The sequence below is a fragment of the Prionailurus bengalensis genome, chromosome B1, assembly GCF_016509475.1.
Source record: "Prionailurus bengalensis isolate Pbe53 chromosome B1, Fcat_Pben_1.1_paternal_pri, whole genome shotgun sequence".
Lineage (NCBI taxonomy): Eukaryota > Metazoa > Chordata > Mammalia > Carnivora > Felidae > Prionailurus > Prionailurus bengalensis.
In genome coordinates, this window is record NC_057344.1 from 14,392,298 (window position 1) to 14,408,145 (window position 15,848).

At 47.5% G+C, this 15,848-nt stretch overlaps 3 protein-coding genes across 6 annotated transcripts in view; 1 reads left to right on the forward strand and 2 right to left on the reverse strand.

Annotated features, from left to right (window-relative positions):
• Window positions 1-8,042, forward strand: part of WWC2 (WW and C2 domain containing 2) — a 213,211-nt gene extending 205,169 nt beyond the window's left edge. For all 4 annotated transcript variants that reach the window (XM_043558145.1, XM_043558164.1, XM_043558154.1 and 1 more), the window contains 2 exons: window positions 2,858-2,985; window positions 5,231-8,042. In XM_043558145.1, the coding sequence (XP_043414080.1) occupies window positions 2,858-2,985; window positions 5,231-5,297 (195 nt within the window). In that variant the 3' untranslated portion in view covers window positions 5,298-8,042. The remainder of the gene's footprint in view (window positions 1-2,857; window positions 2,986-5,230) is intronic.
• LOC122470494 (putative claudin-24) lies at window positions 6,233-12,020 on the reverse strand. The gene has a single exon (XM_043558187.1). The coding sequence runs from the start codon at window positions 12,003-12,005 to the stop codon at window positions 11,343-11,345; it is 663 nt and encodes a 220-aa protein (XP_043414122.1). The 5' UTR covers window positions 12,006-12,020; the 3' UTR covers window positions 6,233-11,342.
• LOC122468553 (claudin-22-like) lies at window positions 9,140-9,784 on the reverse strand. Its single transcript, XM_043555250.1, has one exon. It carries the CDS (start codon window positions 9,782-9,784, stop codon window positions 9,140-9,142), a length of 645 nt encoding a protein of 214 aa, XP_043411185.1.
• Window positions 12,021-15,848: the final 3,828 nt, after the last annotated feature.

Genomic DNA, 15,848 nt, shown 5'->3' on the forward strand with positions numbered 1-15,848 from the left:
TTGCAGGATACAAGGTTAATGGAGTCAATTGCTTTTCTGTACGCTAGTGATGAACAAGTGGAATTTGAAATTAAAAACGATACAATTAGCACCCCCTAAAATGAAATACTTAGTTATGTATCTAACAAAATATGTATAAGACGTAAGTGAGGAAAAATACAAAACCTGATGAATGAAATCAAAGAACTAATAAATGGAGACGTAGTTCATGTTCATGACTAGGAAGACTTAATATTGTCAAAATGGTCTTCCCAAATTGACCTGTAGATTTACTGCAATCCCAGTCAAAATCCCAGCAAATTATTTTGTGGATGTAGACAAAATGATTCTGAAGTTTACATGGAGAGAGAAAAGACGCATGATAGCTAACACAATATTGAAGGAGGCAGGGTTGTGGGACTGACATTACCCGACTTCAGGACTTCCTGTAAAGCTAAAGTAATCAAGACAGTGTGATATTGATGAAAGAACAGATACCTGGAGCATAATAGCCCAGAAATAGGTCCACGTAAATGTGGATACAGGCAACTGACCTTTGACAGAGGAGCAAAAGCAACACAACGGGACAAGAGAGTCTTTTCAACAAGTCAAACAACTGGACATCCACATGCAAAAAAAAAAAAAAAAAAAAATCTAGACACAGACCTTACACCCTTAGCAAAAGTTAACTAAAAATGAATTGTAGGCCTAAATATAAAACACAAAACGATAAAAGTCCTGCAGTGTAACAACTTAAGAGAAAACCTAGATGACCTCTGATATGGCAATGACTCCTAAGATACAACACCAAGAGCATGACCCATGAAAGAAAGAGTTGGTAAGTTGAACTTCATTAAAATTAAACATTTCTGCCCTGTGTAAGTGTCAAGAGACAGAAAAGACAAGTCACAGAGCGGGAGAAAATATCTGCAAAAGACACATCTGATAAAGCCCTGTTATCCAAAATATACAAAGAACTCTTAAAACTCAGCAGTGAGAAAAGGAACAGCCCAATTAGAAAGCAGACAGGGGCACCTCAGTGGCTCAGTCTGTTGAGCATCCAACTTCGGCTCAGGTCATGATCTCATGGTCTGTGAGTTCAAGCCCCACAGAGCCTGGAGCCTGCTTTGGATTCTGTGTGTGTGTGTGTGTGTGTGTGTGTGTGTGTGTTTCTCTCTGCCGCTCCCCCACTTGTGCTCTCCCTCTCTCTCAAAAATAAATAAACTTTGAAAAAAAAACTTAGAGCAGTGCAACCAAGAAATCTCTCCTGTTAACATTTGGCAAGTACACTTTCAATCTCATTCATCTTTCCAAACCTTTTTTCTTATATTAGCCATTTTAAAAACAGTTTATTGGAGTAGAATTTACATATAAGATTAGCTTCTTTTACTTAGTGATATACATGTAAGTCTATCATGTGTTTCCGTGTGTTTCCATGGCTTATAGCTCATTTCTTTTCAGCAGTGGATAATATTCCATTGTTTACAAGCACCACAGTTTACCTGCCTGTCACTCACTAGAGGACATTTTGGCTGCACCCAAGTTTTGGCAACTTTTTTTTTTAAGATTTCATTTTTAAGGGGCACCTGGGTGACTCAGTCGGTTGAGCGCCCGACTTCAGTGCAGGTCATGATCTCATGGTTTGTGAGTTCGAGCCTGTGTCAGGCTCTGTGCTGACAGCTCGGAGCCTGGAGCCTGCTTCGGATTCTGTGTCTCCCTCTCTACCCCTCCTGCACCTGCACTCTCTCAAAAGTAAATAAACATTCTTTGAGAGAGATTTCATTTCTAAGTAATCTTAACATGGGGCTTGAACTTACAACCCTGACATCAAGTATGCACGCTCTACAGACTGAGCCAGCTGGCATCCTCCCCCCGCAAGTTTTGGCGATTATAAAGGAAGATGCCATAAACATCTGTGTCCATAATTTTTCAACTCCTTTGGGTAAATACCAACAAGTATGATTCCTAGATCATACGGCAAGAGCATGTTTATTTAGCTTTGTAAGAAAACGTCAACCTGCACCTTAAACTTAAACCACAGTATATGTCAATGGTATCTCGATAAAGTTGGGGGGGGGGGGGGGGGAGAATTGAAAACAATGCCAAAGTGTCTCCAAAGAGGCTGTACTATTTTGTGTTCCCACCAGCAGTGAACACGAGCTCCTGTTGTACCACATATTTGCCAGGATTTGGTGTGGCCAGTGAACTGTCAGTGTTTTGGATTTGGGCCATTCTAATAGGCGTGTGGCTGTATCTGGTGGTTGTTTCAATTTGCATTTCCCTAATGACATGCGACGCAGGGCATCTTTTCATATGGTTATTTACCATCTGTGTATCTTTTTTGGTGAGGTGTCGGTTCAGGTCTTTTGTCTACTTTTCTTTAATCTTTTTTTTTTACATTATTTAACACTTATTTACATGTAACATTTAATGTTTGTTTATTTTTGAAAGAGTGAGCGCCACCAGGGGAGGGGGAGGGGGAGAGGGAGACAGAGGATCCGCCGCAGGCTCCAGGCTCTGAGCTGTCAGCACAGAGCCAGAACCGGGGCTCGAACTCATAAACCGTGAGATCATGACGCCGAGTGGAAGTCCCAGGCTGGAGCCACCCAGGCACCCCGTCTTCATTTCTTTTCTGAGGGTTCTTAGGCTTTCCAGATGCAATAAAACGATCACATATTACCCGTGTAGTAAGATCTTTCAAATGCGCTGCAGTAAACTCGTCCCCAGCGGCGGCCGCGCCACACCTGCAGGGGGAGCCGCGCGGGACTGTCGCTGCGGAGGCTGCCCTCCCGGCTCAGCGCCCAAGCCCTCAAGCCTTACACCCTGTCTCCGGGACTTTCTAATTAGCGTCCTGTGGGGGTTTTATTTCCTTTGCCAGGCCGAACAGTCCAAAGAAGAGCAGAAGCAGGACTTGAACGCGGAGAAATTGATGCGGCAAGTGTCCAAGGACGTGTGCCGGCTGCGCGAGCAGAGCCGGAAGGTGCCGCGCCAGGTGCAGTCCTTCAGGTAAGCGGCCCGGGCCCGCCGGTGCTCCCGGACTGTCCTCCGCGTGGTCTCGGTTCGGCGGGAGCTCACGTCAGCAGTGACAGCGGGTGGACCGTATGTGCTTCCATTTGCTCCTTCGTGAGGTTACACCCCCCGCCCCCACGACAGCCGTCCTGACCCGATTAAAGCCTGGCTCCCCAAGAACCCAGGGTGTCATCCCGCTGAGAAATCTTGACGCAAAATACGAAGAGGTATATATCTTTGGGTCTTGTGTTGTTCACTCACTCAACAGACGCCCCCCCCCCCAACCCGTGGACGTGGATGCCCCTCACCCCGGCCCCCCAGGCTGTGCTGGGCTTGCGGGGGGGTTGGGGAGGATAGAAGCCCAGAGCCTGGGGCACAGGCATGGGTGGGAGAGCTGGATACTCTGCCCCAAGCATGGGGGGGGAGGAGTGGGGGGGGGACAGTCCTGGTTTCACCTGCAGTCAGGGGCCCCGTGTTCCCCAGCCGTCTGATTTGTCAAGGGAAGTTGGAAATAGGAGTCCTACGTGAAATATCTCAAATGTTAACATTGGCAACTGACTCTGGTATGTAAACCCCGCCTGAGCCAAAGAAATCCATTAGCAGGGAGTGTTCAGTTTGTGGTTCCACCTTAAGGCTTTCAGTGACGTCATGATCAGGCTTACTTGCCTTTTTTTAATTTTTACTTTGTATTTTTATTTTTTAAGAGGTTTTTTTTTTGTTTGTTTGTTTTTTTTTTTATGTTTGAGATAAAGAGCAAGTGTGGGAGGGCAGAGAGAGAAGGAGAGAGAGAATCCCAAACAGAGCCGGGATCAAGAGGAGAAACCACAAGAGCCAGATGCCTGGGGAGGCGCCTGGGTGGCTCAGTCACTTGAGCGGCCAACTTCGGCTCAGGTCATGATCTGGCGGTCCGTGGGTTCGAGCCCCGCATCAGGCTCTGTGCTGACAGCTCAGAGTCTGGAAGCTGCTTCGGATTCTGTGTCTCCCTCTCTCTCTGCCCCTCCCCTGCTCGTGTTCTGTGTCTCTTTCTCATAAACATTTAAAAATTAAAAAAAAAAAAAAAGCCAGTGAATTCTTAGCCAACTGAGCCACCCAGGCGCTCCAAGGGTTGTTTTTTTTTTTTTTTAAGTAATCTCTACACCCAGCGTGAGGCTCGAACACACAACCCCAAGATTAAGAGTCACTCGCTCTACCAACTGAGTCAGCCAGAGGCCCCTCAGTTGCCTTTTTTTAAGTTTTGCTTTTATCTCTTCTGGAATCGAACAAGTCTAAAGGATGCAATACCACAAAAATAACTCATTCCAATTTCCACAATTCTGTCATTGCCCCTTTCTTCTCTTCCCTTTCCTTAGTCTTTTGAGCTTTTCCACCTCAGTGCCTACTTCTTTGACCCCACACTTCCTCCACCATCTAGACAGACCCGTAGTTTCCCAAAGGAAGGCTGGTGCTGTATTCTTTTTTTCCTTTTTTTTTTTCTTCTTCTTTTTTTGCTTTGTTTTTCTTCATGGCTGCCATCGCGCCCCACATAATGTAACACATCCTCAGTAAATATGCGTTGATGGGGTACTCTGTACGACATGAACATTACGTACCAAAGAGGATAGATTGCTCCTATCTTTCGTAACTATACAATCCCAAAACCTTATTTATTGTTTTTTGTTTTTTGTTTTTTGTTTTTCAGTATTCTCCTAACCTCTGAAAACCATCCTGCCCTATTTTCTCAGCTTCTCCCTTTCGGGCTGTTTCTCCTGAGCGCTGTTTCGGGGCGCAGGACAGACCTGCCTTTACCACAGTCACGCTCTTTCTTTCCCCTTCATTTGGAGTCGCGACATCACTCCACCCTTTGCTTAGCACGGTACTGATTTTAAAGGACTTTCCCGATATCACGTACTTCTCTACGAGGCCCTGAGGAGTTCCCTGGGACTTTGGACTTCCTGCATCCTTGACTGCCTAGTGCAGAAGCACTCCTAACTGATCCGCTGATGGTTTAAAAACTGTCTTACACTGGAAATCCAAGAGGGAACGTACTGCCTTTGTCTGTAGGTGATTTACCATAAGCCAGAACTGCCCTTCTCCCGCATTACATCCTGTCGTAACAGGCAAAGACGATCTTGACCTTATGGGGTTCTGCCTAAGGAACAGATCCCCTATCCAGGCTGGCAGAGCTCTTGGGACTATTTTCCATGGCCACAGAGTATTTTCAGCTTCCTACTGAAGTCCATTTATTTCTCACCCCTGGCTCTAGGGAGAAGATTGCCTACTTCACCAGAGCGAAGATAAGCATCCCGTCCCTGCCAGCCGATGATGTGTGATCACATCGCTGAAGACATTACATTGTCTCCTGTTCATTCTTAGGGAGGGTACAAGACTGAACGTTTGTTTTGCTTCGGGGGTTCTTTTTGTAACGTAACTATCAACTCTTAAAGAGCTTTTATTTCACAGCAGATTTTCAACATGTTAATTTGTAAAGTATCTTGAATGTAATTCTTATATGTTTAAAAAAGAAAAGCAATCTGATAACCAAAACGGGCTGATCTGGTACACGAACGTCCAGTACCTGCGTATTGCCAACGGGCTGCAGTTCATAAAAGTGGAACGGAGGCCGTGCCCCGTGCATATCCCAGTGGCCCAGCTGTTGAGAAATAGCTCAGTTTAGCAGAAGGTGATTTTTGCTTTTCCTTGGTTGTCCCACGAGCAGACTGAGGATGGCAGCCGGCCGGGCGGTATTTTTGTACCAAGGGGCAGCTCTTTGAGTTTGAACTCAAACGTGAGTACGGTTCCGGCTCCACCTGAAACAGGTGTCTGCGCTCCCGTCCGCCACCTGTGTCAGAGCCCCTCGTTTCCTTAAAACAACTTCCTTTTTGTCCTTTTCTTTGAGTCTAAAGAAAACAAACCGCCGGAGCAGTGCTCCTGGCCGCGGGGAAGGCCTTTTGATGGGTTACCTCCTGAGCGGGGAGAGGAAGGGGGGAGAACCGGGGACCCTACACACACGAGTCACCTCCTCGGCGAGCACCTGCCGCCTGGGACGCAGCCCGGGCCCGCGTACGTGCTCCGAGGGCCGTGCCCAGCCTGCGCCCTTGACGCCGCGTCCTGGGCGTGAGGCTGGTGCCCCACACGGCGCCGTGGTGGCCGGCGCTCTAAGCCCAGAGCGCGCGGGCGATGCGGAGGGAAGCGTGTCAGCACGCATCTGGTGAACCTGGGAGTCCCGATTGGATCAAAGTTGCCAAAAGAAAAAAAAATTTTTTTAAACTTTATTAAACAGATTTCTAACATTTACTAGAAACTATTTGGCAGCTCTCGTGTTTAGGGGATCCTATCTGTAATTTGTGGTGAGGAGGCCAAGAGAAGAGTGTGCCTGGGGACATTATTAACTTGAAATATCAGCCAAGGCAGTTGGTTAAGAAAACAATTCTAGATGATCTCGTGTCGAGAGGGGAAAAAGGCTCTAGGTCGTCCGTGTAGAATGTTAGCCCACCCGCCCCAGGCCCTGCTTGCGAGAAACGTATCTGCTCTGCCAGCATAAAGGCTTTTGAAGTAAAGAGTATTTGTGCAATTTAACTCATACTTATCATTCAGTCAGTTCTACTGGAAGAGGCAGGTTTTGGTCAGCCATCTTTCATAGCAAACTAAATCTTGGTGGGTTTGCTTTGTTTTGTTTTGTTTTGTTTTTTGAGAAGTACAAAAATCCTCTTAACGGAATGGATCCCTTAAAAAACTAATAAGTTCTATTTCTAAGATAGCATCCTCAGCAAGAATTCTTAAGTTTCTTGAAAGTAATTCTACATATTCTGGAAAGTTCGTTTTATCAGAATCAAAATTCGAAGTAAGCAGTTTCTGAGCCGAGAACTTTAGTTATCTCTTCCTAAGTTATCCCACCACTCTCATCTAAAATGTCTCCGAAGCCATAACTGGATGTGACACCACTCTGGACAAAAACCAGCCTCGCGACTGCGCACCGTCCTTCGAGGCCGCGCGGCCCATTCTTTCAGATGACTAAGGAAAACCAGAGCAGGAATGCCATTCCTCCTTGTCAAGGTCAAATGTGAAAGACAGAAGTTTATTTAATATAGAGCTAAATGAAGGTCAGCCGTTTTCAGCTTCGTAGTGTGGCCGTGAAAATGTTTATAGAATTATGTGTAGTTGTACCGTACGATTTTATTTTCTTCATTTATTTATTTACGGTCTTATTTATGTTCTGTTTAATATATAGTTCGGTTCTGGCCATTTTAAATGTTTGACCCAGAAGAGGCTATATTGGACTATTTACACCTTTATAAATCTTCCCCAGATTAGCAAATCACTCTTTGTCATACAAAAAGCTTCAGACCAGTTATACAAGAATTAAATCTGTCTCAGGCTGGTAGTTAACAGTTGTGACCAAGATGCTTTAGGTTTTATTTCACAAAATGTGCTCCTTTCTAACATGAGAAACGAACTTATTTTAGTATAATCCTTTTCCACACTTTAAAAATCAGCAATAGTGTTATGTATTTATAGGCAGCTTTTCACAATTCTGTCATATTTGTACTAACCCAAGTGATTCACAGTGACAAAACATTTTAATAACTTGATCACAAAACCGTATGAACAATATGAATTTTAATATTATAAATACTATTTTTTAAAGGTAGAATTTATTCTGCACAGGGTAAAAAGAATGTAATATTTAGGTCTCAAGTTTGAATTATCGGTATGTTATTATAATTTTGTATATCAGAATCTAAGTTGCAGGTACAAAAAAAAAAATATTGGTAGCCAAATGAACAAAGTTTAGCTGAATCTCTGTGGCATGCAAATCAAATTTAAAATCTTTTTTTTTTCGCTATTACTTTATCTATATTGTATTAAATATCAAAAGCTCAGGACTGAACTAAATATTTAATCAGGTTAAATTCTGAATATGTTTCTGTTTTAATTTGTCTCGTTTGTAAAAGTATGCAAATACATCACATAGATTAACTTTGGTTTCTGCACTTTCCCTGTGTTTGTGGGTGGACAAAAGTTCGGTGGGTTTTTTTGTGTGTGTTTTTTTAAACAAAGATGCATATTGCCTCATACTTTATTTCAGTGTCGTTTATTGCTTAATTTCCCAAAGTGCTGCAAACAAGCGTTTTCTTGAGCCACGTACCGAGCAAGTATAAAATCTCTCACGAGGAAATTCCCAACCCCGCAGTTTGCTATGGATAGTTCTTGGTTGGAAGATATGTGTTGCTGAGAGGAATAAAAATGGCATATTTTCATAGTGGGAGTAAAAGAAGGGGCTTCCAAGGTGAGCTCTGGGGTCCCCGCCCATCCCAGCCTGTGCTCTGGTCGGCTGGCCGGGCCGTGGTCCCGGGAGCTTCTCGGTCAGTGCACCCCGCCCTGACCCTGAGTACTCCCCGTGGCCGCTCACCGAGCCAGGAGTTGGCCGGGGCATCAGTTGTCTGCAGAGCACAGGACACAGAAGCCAAAGCACACCTGTGGGGTAGGTTTTCTGTGACTCTTCCCATGCACCAGACCGCCCCCCTCTGCTTCTGCCCCGGTGAGGAAGCATGAATGAACCCGGCTGGCTCTTGGAAAAGGCTCCGTAGAGGCGCTGAGGTCTCCGAATAAAAAGGAGGTGGCGCGTCCCACATCGCTTACCTCCCAAGCTTTCAAAGAACCAGCAAGTTTTTAGGACACTCTAATGACATTTGCAATCGATCTGCAACAAGACTTTAGTTTCAGTATAATAGGTGATCTTACACACTTAGAAGCAGTAGGCGATCAGCAGTAACCTTTCCAGCTGCCAAAGTGACCCATCTCTACGAATGACACCTTCAAAGATACGGAGGCACTGATATAAGGCTTTATTTACCGGTTCTGTGCAATCACTGAATCTATTTTAAAATTGAGAAAACTCATCCACAGTAATGAGTGTGATTACTCTCGAGTCTTGAGTGGTTTTGGTCTCAGAATAGAAGAAGACAGTGGTTTACTCTCCTAGAAGGAAATTGCAATGTAAGAAGCCAGTAGCCACAGTGAAAAAAACAAAAACAAAAAACAAACAAAAAACAAGTGCATTTTAGAAAATTAAACAGCTCAGTGAACGGGCAGCTGTGCAACAGGAGATCCTACCAAACCCAGACAGGAGTGAGCTTCACTTGAAGAGTAGACGCCACTGATCCTTCCTGGCTTAGACTTTCTCCAGGTGCTGACGGTGACACTGTGTTTCTACCACCGCGTAGGGGCCCGGAGCCGGAGCGGCCTGGGTAGTACAGGCCACGCAGTTCAGCAGGCAGCCTCCCAGGAGGAGGGAAAACCCGGCAGACCAGCCCAGAAAGAGGGCTTCCCCAAACTCCCACCGGGGCACAATCTCTGGCATGGTCTCATCCCAGAACTCCTGGACGGTCACGTGGGCGACCCAGGAGACCGGAACCAGGGTCGCGACGCCTGCTGCCCAGAACACGGTCCCTCCCAGGATTAGCAGTCCCTTCTTGAGGCCTGGCCGCGTCTCTCCGACCCTCAAGCAGTCCAGGCCGAACCCGGAGGCCAGCAGGCCCAGGAGCCCCAGCCCGTTGGACAGGAACATTAAGATCCTGGAGATCCTGAGTTCAGCAGGCAAAGCCAGGAAGGATTCAAAGTCCTTGCACTGCGTTCCCCCTTCCTCTTGGACGACACAGACCTGCCAGAGTCCCATGGTCCAGTTCTCCATCTCGTTTAAGTCCAGATTGAGGTTTTTCCAATGTGGCAGGTAGTTTGTAAGACAGGACAAAACCCATCCCAGCAGAGAGAGTGAAATTCCAGCTAATTGCGCCACGCTTCGAACTACTAAAGCCATTGCAGATCCCCAGGAGCTTGAGCCAAACTAACTCCTGCCTTTCGATCTCTGCGTGGGGACGTGTGACACCTTACGCTGTCACTTCAGAGCTCGGAAATATTTCTTCATTGTGTGTAGAGGATTCTTGCCAGAGCTGCTATTGTTTGAAAAGGTGTTGACTAGGTTTCAGCAAAGGATACAAGGAAGTAAGTCTGCCAACCAGTAATGCCCAGGTGTGGCCAGCACCGTGCCCGTGTCCTAGGAGCTGACTCCGTAGTAGCAGTTTGTCTCTGCAATAACATCAGGTAGGACCGATCCTCCTTTCCTCGTTAACATTGCTAGCTTTCTAGCGCGTCAAAGAGTGAAGAAGTCTCAACGCAAACTGTGTACCCGACAGCTTGGGCTCAGCTCCCACCGCTCGCTTTCTTAGCAATTGCACCTGTCCAGATTTGCCGTCTGTTGCCGCTCCCCTGTTCCAATACGTACGTCGTGGTCATACCGGATGTTACCATTTTCTAAAAGCGAGTTCCAGAAAAGTATTTCTTATCGGACATCTCTCTAGACCTTGCATCGGGTCTGTTCAGAAGACCCGTAAGCTACATCCACCACATAACATAGGGAGCAGTACTGAACTCCCAACCCCAAATACCCAGTCTACTTACCTACACGCCTTTTTGTCAGATCCGTGCACGTGTGCGTACACACTTGTTATTTATTTATTTTTTTCCCCCTACGTGGGCTTTCTGCATCGTGGAAAAGTTAAGCTGTAGGACTTTGTAGGTCAGGATGGACATCTCCCCTGGTTCACTTACTAATGTATGTATCCCCATGTCTATCATTTTTCACTGAACCAAGGAAAGTTGTTACTGAGCAAACGAACTGTCGCTATCTGGATAGCAAGCAAAATATTTTTGGAGTTGTTTATTTTATTATTTTTTTTTAAATTGGAAACTTTGGAAGGGAGAGACAAGAGAGACTGGCCAATATGTTGACTCTTGAGAGAATCGTGATATACTGAAAACCGTAAGCCCTCCTAAAACCCTGTCACACGGTACCTAGTCATCTCCTAGATGCAAACCACCTGTGTTCAAAGAAGACCAAAGTCCCTGTGGTGGAAATAATACTTTGGGACAGGCTTAACAGGGGATATTGCTAATGCAGAATGTTTAAAAGATCGCAGATTGGTTTTTTTTCCTTAGGAAATAGAAACTAATTATTATTATTCCCAGCTATCAACAAAAGCAAAGTTCCTGATATAAAATTTAACACATCAAAGCTTAATTCTGATTAGAATGGACGGCCACCGCCACGTTTTGATTTAAATAACCGGGTCGATGAAATTATCTTTGCTCATCCCTGTGTAATGCTTCCCATGATAGTTTCCTTTTAGATATAAGACTTGCCTCTTTCTTACTTCTCCAGATTTGGGGAGGAAGAGGGGACCTAGGATCGAAAAGTAGTTACTTAATGAGAAACCGAGAGCAGCACAGATTTAATTACATAACAAAGACCCCTTTCTAGCATAGACCCCCACCTCGCGGTTGATGTGGAAAGATGTCTTTCTGCTCTTGCCAAAGTCTTACACTCTCGGGTCTGCAGTTCCATTTTCCAGGTACAGACACTGAATTTGCATTTCTGCCACCGCATAGGGGCCCGGAGCCGGAGCGGCCTGGGTAGTACAGGCCACGCAGTTCAGCAGGCAGCCTCCCAGGAGGAGGGAAAACCCGGCAGACCAGCCCAGAAAGAGGGCTTCCCCAAACTCCCACCGGGGCACAATCTCTGGCATGGTCTCATCCCAGAACTCCTGGACGGTCACGTGGGCGACCCAGGAGACCGGAACCAGGGTCGCGACGCCTGCTGCCCAGAACACGGTCCCTCCCAGGATCAGCAGTCCCTTCTTGAGGCCTGGCCGCGTCTCTCCGACCCTCAAGCAGTCCAGGCCGAACCCGGAGGCCAGCAGGCCCAGGAGCCCCAGCCCGTTGGACAGGAACATTAAGATCCTGGAGATCCTGAGTTCAGCAGGCAAAGCCAGGAAGGATTCAAAGTCCTTGCATTGTCTCCCCACCTCCTCTTGGACGACACAGGCCTGCCAGAGTCCCATGGTCCAGTTCTCCATCTCGTTTAAGTCCAGATTGAGGTTTTTCCAATGTGGCAGGTAAGTTGTAATAATGGACAAAACCCATCCCAGCAAAGATAACGAAAGTCCAACGAGCTGCGTCGCCACTCTAAAGACTAGAGCCATTGCAACAAGTCTTACAACTTTGGCCACCCCTGTGGGAGTCCCTGTCTTTCGTGCTTCACAGCAGTGTGACTGTTTGGGTCCTATGCTGCCCGGAATATAAGCTTTGGCCATTAACTCTTTGGAAACTCTGAACTGCGTTTTTGTTCTTCTCGAATATAATGTTTCATGTAAAGGACGGAGGACCCTGTTAAAACTATGGGTTAGGCTTTCTGATAAGGATTTGATCTGTTACCTTCCAATTTGCTTGGTAAAATTATATCCCCAATGCTTGATGAGTATAAGTCTGAGGATGAACAAAGAGGGCTCTGTGACCCCTCACCCTAAAATACAACAGAAATCTTTGTGCTTCAATATGGATTAATTAGATTTTAAGTGGTGATAAAAGACCGGCTCTTTCTGCAACAGGACTTCATTGTGATAGCTGAATCTGAGGTTTCAGGGAGGCAAAACAAGACCTTGTAAAGAAAGGTAGACTGTTTCCCTATAATCTTTATTCTCCTCGGACTTCCTTAACCTACACAAGGGCCTGGCCCTCCTTCTTGAGTGTCACAGGCCCTCAGTGGGGACTTGGCAGGAAAGTTGCCCCAGATTCCTTTGAAAGGTAGAGGCGGGTTCACCGGGTTCATTAAAATGAAAAAGACCGACGGCTGATGCCCAAGAGGTGCTAAGTGAGGAGGGGAAAATCCTGGGAAGCTCTGGGTCTCACTCTTAAGAGTTTCTCCATCCACATTGGGATGGAAAACCAAGTCCCACATTAGGGACAGTGTTTCTCGGTATCTGAGAGGCGTGTGTGTGTGTGTGTGTGTGTGTGCCCCGTCCAAAGCTGACCTGTGTTTGCTGTCATTTAAGCCACACAGACAAAGCACCACCAGGCAGGAAGACTCCCGACGGGTCCAACACAAAGGTTCTGGTGAGAAAAGAACAGCCACAAGGGGACTGACCTTTGAGGCTTCATCTTGTTTGTTTTTTCGATTTAGGCCCCACCTTGAGAGCATACTTCTGCAGAGGGTGACCCCTGAGAGAATACAGGGCCTCCCAGGTAGGACAAGAGGTCACGTGCTCCAGATTCCCAGGGCTGCTCCAACCCCTCTCTGCAAGGGGCCCCGGGACTCCTGCACCCACAGCAAGAAGGTCGGATCTGACAGGCTTGGGGGGGGACAGGACAGGAAGGTTCCTCAAATGGAGCCGTTGCCCTGGAGGATCCTAACCGGCTGAAACAGAACCACTGCCCGTCACAACCCAGTGGTTGAGTCTAGTCCAGGGTCAGAGAAGAGCTTTTATGATATTGCTCAATGGGAGATGGGAGAGAAACAGAACCCAGAGCCTGATGTAGCCAAAGTAAGCCTCAGAGTCATTAGGTGAATGGTGCTGTCTCGAGTATTTGCCATCATTTTATGTTAAAAAAAAAAAAAAAAGATGATGGGGCGCCTGGGTGGCGCAGTCGGTTAAGCGTCTGACTTCAGCCAGGTCACGATCTCACGGTCCGGGAGTTCAAGCCCCGCGTCGGGCTCTGGGCTGATGGCTCAGAGCCTGGAGCCTGTTTCCGATTCTGTGTCTCCCTCTCTCTCTGCCCCTCCCTCGTTCATGCTCTGTCTCTCTCTGTCTCAAAAATAAATAAACATTGAAAAAAAAAATTAAAAAAAAAAAAGATGAGTTCTTAACTTTTACAAATTTTCAGAATCCCTTAAGTATATTGCTGTCCTCAATGAACTAAAAAGGTGGTTCCAGTTTGCACAAAGACGTAAGAGTCCACAAAGGGCTAGCGATTTGTCCTGAGCCCTTATCACCAAGAGCTGGGATAATGGTAAGCTAGGGCTTTCCTCCAGGCAGGTGGCCAGGATGCAGAGAGCTCTGGAGAACAACCATTAAGAGTCACGAGGAGATGATTCCGAATATCACAATGAGACGTGTGTGTGTGTGTGTGTGTGTGAGAGAGAGAGAGAGAGAGAGGGAGGGAGATGGAATGGAATAGGCCGCCCTGGGAGGCAGTGACCCTTCCTTCCCAAAGATGTTTTAAAAAGGCTAATTCTCACCTGTCCGGGCTACCGTGGGGGAGGTTTGTGCCTTGCTGGGGGGGGGGGGGCAGATGTGTGACCCCTCAACTCCTTTATTCTTTCAGCATTTAGAAAAATATTTTCGAGCACCTCCTCCTGGCCAGACTGTTTAAGTGTGGAAGACACAATCAAGACCACGGCGGATGCAGGCCCCGCCCCAGGGGCTCGCATCCCAGTGGGAAGAAGCCATCGGGGAAACACGTGAGTAAGAGAATTCAGAGAAATACAAGGAACAGGGGGAGTGAGTGCTCAGGGCGGGGAAAACCCAGTGCAGCATCCCTAGGACTGGAAGGTGCGAAGCCCCCACCCACAGCCGCATGCGCCTGGGCCAGTGTGTGGGCTCCTGCTGAGGCCGCGCTGGTCCCGGAGTGGCTGTGGGGGCGGAATTTGGAAAACAAAATTACCAACACAACGTTCAGTGAGCGGAGGACCACACGATCTCTGTCTCCCAAACATTAATCTGAAAACAAAAACCCCAAGGGCGCCTGGGTGGCTCAGTCAGTTGAGCGTCTGACTCTTGATTTCAGCTCTGGTCGTGATCTCAGGATCGTGGGATCAAGCCCTGCGTCAGGCTCTATGCTGGGCACGGGGCCTGCTTAGGAATCTCTCTCCCTCGCCCTCTGCCCTTCCCCCCCCAACTCGTGTGCGCCGTCCGTCTCTCTCTCAAAAATTAAATGAATGAATGAATGAATAAGTAAAATCAAAACAAAAAGCCCTGTTTACCAAAAGTCACACACCTGGGGACACCTCTCAGTCCAAAGCAAGTGTTGACGAATGTCCCCAAGTAAACCATCCGTAAATTTAGTTGCTTGAAAACAGCAATCACATAGATGTATTTACTCGCGAATCTGCAGTCTGGGACAACGGTCTCTGCTCCCAGTGATGTCAAGTGAGGCTGAACATCACCCTCACAGACAAGGCTGTCACGGGGGCCTGCTCCATCCTAGGAGAGGGACGGAGAGGCATTGTCTCTCGGTGGGGAAGCAGCAAGTCTCTGGAAGAACTGTGGGACTGGAGGTACTTTCGTGGCCATTTTCGGAAAAAGGGATCTGTCAATGCAGCTGTGAGCCAATCTAGATCCTAGGAGACACGTGGCAGGCATCGCGTGGGGAACACGACCTTCCTTTCCCTCCTGGGTTTTATGTTTTCACGTTCAAGGTGAAGTCTGTGGTCGCAGGCAAAATGGTTGCTTGCCCTCCCCTGCCTGCTGTCCTGGGACCTGCCGTCGGGGAAGGGAGTCCCTTCGAGGGTTCACGGGTTCAGCCTCACGCGTTTGGGCCCCCACTCTGTGCCAGGCAGCACGTGAGAACCAGGGCTGGAGAGAGCGGTCGTCAAACAAGACCAACCCAGAGAAGAAGACGGGATGCTGAACACCTTGATAGGGACAGCGCTGGGTCAGGATGGCTGTTTCAGGGGAGGGACGCCGGCAAAGGTGTCTGGGGGTCGCTCCCAAAAGACAGTGGGCCGGAACAGCTGGTGGATGGCCGGAGACCGAGGGCGCCCGTGGAAGATGAGGCCGGGTCACGGGGCACCGTCATGCAAGCTAAATCATTTGGAGTTTAGAATATAGATCATCAAAAGCCTTTGCAGGATTGTAAGCAAGGGTCATTTATGCACAACCTAACCGGTGGCCCCAGGGACGAGCTCCTTTGTACCATTAAGTCACAGACGCCCCGGGGGCACCCAGGTGGCTCAGTCGGTTAAGCGTCAGACTCTTGGTTTCAGCTCAGGTCGGCATTTCACGGTTCCTGGGTTCGAGCCCCGCGTCAGGCTCTGTGCCGACAGCTGG